This window comes from Akebia trifoliata, chromosome 3 (genome assembly GCF_017979445.1).
Source record: "Akebia trifoliata isolate Shusen 1 chromosome 3, ASM1797944v1, whole genome shotgun sequence".
Taxonomy (NCBI): domain Eukaryota; kingdom Viridiplantae; phylum Streptophyta; class Magnoliopsida; order Ranunculales; family Lardizabalaceae; genus Akebia; species Akebia trifoliata.
Window position 1 is genome coordinate 12,812,663 of NC_141377.1, and position 3,318 is coordinate 12,815,980.

General features: G+C 37.5%; 1 protein-coding gene across 1 annotated transcript; it reads left to right on the plus strand.

Moving 5' to 3' along the window:
* The first annotated feature begins 605 nt into the window (after window positions 1-605).
* Window positions 606-2,492, plus strand: LOC147406019 (Eukaryotic aspartyl protease family protein). Its single transcript, XM_086433940.1, has one exon. The coding sequence runs from the start codon at window positions 655-657 to the stop codon at window positions 2,038-2,040; it is 1,386 nt and encodes a 461-aa protein (XP_086290066.1). The 5' UTR covers window positions 606-654; the 3' UTR covers window positions 2,041-2,492.
* Window positions 2,493-3,318: the final 826 nt, after the last annotated feature.

Sequence of the window (3,318 nt, forward strand, 5' to 3'; positions counted from 1 at the left end):
CTAAATCGGACCCTCCATCAATTTTTTTCATAAACATGGGCATGATTTACACCTTCCTCACTTATTTTATGATGACAAGCTTGTAATTGCAACCCACAATAAGAATATTTTGGTCTTAATGTAATAAAATGGGAAAGTCCAAAATACTTGTAACCTACAGTTGTCAATACGTAAAACTTTAGTAATTATCAGAGAATCTACTCTTATTTCAACGGTCAAAATTCACTATACGCAATTATATGGACAAATTACCACAGAGTGTAACGAGATCTAAGATCATGACCACTATATGTAAAGGCTTGAATGTGTATTTTTATACTGTATTACATAATAATAATATAATAACAAGAGTTCTGATAATATGATTGGTGAAGTGGTATACTCCATGATGTGGACAAGTTTAGAGTACTGTAAATCTATATGTCTCGAGATACGATGTGCACTTTCCCATAAAAATATATCTCCAGGGAACCGTGTATCCCGAGACAGGACAGATCTATGATACACGACTTGTCACGTCATGACGTCATTGAGTCATATTATCACGACTTTAATAATAATAATAATAATAGTCTCAAATTTAATTTTTCTTTTATCTTCTTTATTATTATACTCCATCCGTCTTCCTCCTCTATCAATTACAAATCTACAGTTATGATGGTTTCTCTCTTTCTCTTACGCGCTTTTCTTCTCTCCCTCCTACTTTTCCTCTCTCTCACTACTGATCTCTGCAACGGCACAATCCAAAACAACACTACAATCGAATACTTGAAGCTTCGTTTAATCCATAGAAACCCTTTTCGTTCTTCTTCACAAGTTGTCGCTTCAGATTCACAACGTCTCTCGGCCTTTCTCACCTCACGAACACCATCCTATGCTAAATCTCACATCATCTCTGGTGCTTCAACTGGATCTGGCCAATACTTCGTCGATTTCAAGGTAGGAACCCCACCTCAGAATCTCCTCCTTGTCGCTGATACAGGCAGCGATCTTGTCTGGGTCACGTGCTCTGCATGCCGAAACTGCTCCAAACACGAACCCGGTTCGGCTTTCTTCCCTCGACATTCCACCACATTCTCCCCGATTCACTGTTATGATAGATCGTGTCGACTCATCCGCCACCCGATTCAAAATCGCCGACATTGTAACAGAACACGTCTGCACAGCACGTGCCGGTACGAGTACGAGTATGGTGATAAGTCGAAAACAAGTGGGTTCTTCTCCAGAGAGACGACCACCTTGAATACTAGTTCAGGAAGAGTTGCTAAGCTCAGAAATCTTGCATTTGGTTGTGGGTTTAGTGTCTCTGGTCCGAGTCTCTCTGGTGCAAGCTTTAATGGCGCTAATGGCGTCATGGGACTGGGCCGTGGGCCCATTTCGTTCTCAACTCAGTTAGGGAAACGTTTTGGTTACAAGTTCTCTTATTGTCTCATGGACTACACCTTATCTCCACCTCCAGCAAGTTATCTCTTGATCGGAGAATCCGCCCATGGGCCCACTAAGAAAAAACCCAAGATGAACTTCACACCATTACAATCGAACCCATTCTTTCCAACGTTTTACTTCGTAGGGATCAAGGACGTTATCGTTAACGGGATTAAATTACAGATCGATCCGTCTGTTTGGTCTTTTGACAGAGCGGGTAATGGTGGTACTGTAATTGACTCTGGGACCACGCTAACCTTCTTTGTTCAACCTGCGTACCGTCAGATTCTAACGGCGTTTAAACGGATAGTGAAGTTACCGAGAATTGCTGACCCAGCTTCGAACTTCGAGCTATGTGTTAATGTGTCAGGTTTGGCAAATCCGAGTCTACCCAGTTTGAGTTTCAAACTCGTTGGTGACTCGGTATTCACTCCTCCTTCGACTAATTACTTCATTGACACAGCTGACGGCGTTAAGTGCTTGGCTTTACAAGCCGTTAACCCTCCTTCAGGTCTCTCTGTTATAGGCAACCTTATGCAACAGGGGTTCATGTTTGAGTTCGACAGGAAGGAGTCACGGCTTGGTTTTTCTCGACACGGTTGCGCCCTACCTTGAGAAAACTCAAGACTATTTGATGACTCACTGATTTGAGTTAAATCAGGTTCTTATATATCTATATATATATATATTTTATTTTTATTGATTTTCTCTGGTCGATAAAGAGCGATGGAGGTTAGTGGGTTTGGGGTGTCGCTGTTTCGAACATTTTTAAGACGCACGCAGCCCTCGAAACGAAATAACATTCTCGTGTCATGTCAAAGGCTCAAAGCAGAGATCAAGATGCCGTGACCCGTGAGTCATGATGTGAGGGTATGAGAGAGATCGACAGATATGATAATGTTGCTTGTCTGGTGTGGCGTGTTTTATTTTTAATTTTTTTTTGTCCGTTTAAATGTCAACCACTATGTACAACTGTTTCCCATTTGGGGCTCTGCACAATTTTGTATTGTTATGTTTATTAATGAATAGAAATCAGATTGGGAATCTAAATATCTCGAGGTTTTGTTACCAATACTTTTCTTACATTTATACGCTTAATTGGGATACTTGGATCATCTTTTGATAAATTTTTTAATAGTTTTATTATTAACATGCAATGGTTTTTGTACGTCTTTCTATTTGAAAAAGTTATATTTAAAGTTATTGCTGAATCGTTGAAACAACTTGTAGAATTGTTTCAGAATAATTATATCTATTATATAAATTGTAAAAACTAATTCATTATATTATTTCAAGTGTAATGAATACTTAAATATTGATAAAGATGTGCAATAGTAAACTTATAAACAATGGAAAACTTGTAACATTGAGAACTTCCAACATGAATTCACCCAAAGAATTGAAACTATAAAAACATATTATTTCAATTGGACCCTCATTAGATTCAACCAATTCTTTATTCACAACCCACAAAAAAAGGCAAAAACAAAAAAAAGAAGCTAACCACGATCATAGATTTTTGTACTTGGAAGTGTATTAAATGCTCAAGGAATTTGTAAATGAATTGTAAAAAGGGAGAAATATTGTTACACCCTAAAAATTCAATTTGAATTCCCATGATTTCAAGTTGAATATAGAGGCACGATATCTATCCCATAACCGTGATAGTCAATGCATAGACACAATTTGAATAATTTTTAACATAGTATAATAACGGAACTTCTATTAAATAAAAATAGATATTAAAATATCTGCAAATCAAAGTATGTACATCATCCACATATCCCAGTGTTGCTAGAATGTCTCTCAAAATGAAATTTTATAAATATACACATTCTGTGTTAAAGCATATACGAAGACAAACTTTTCAAAAAGATGCTAAACTTGACAATC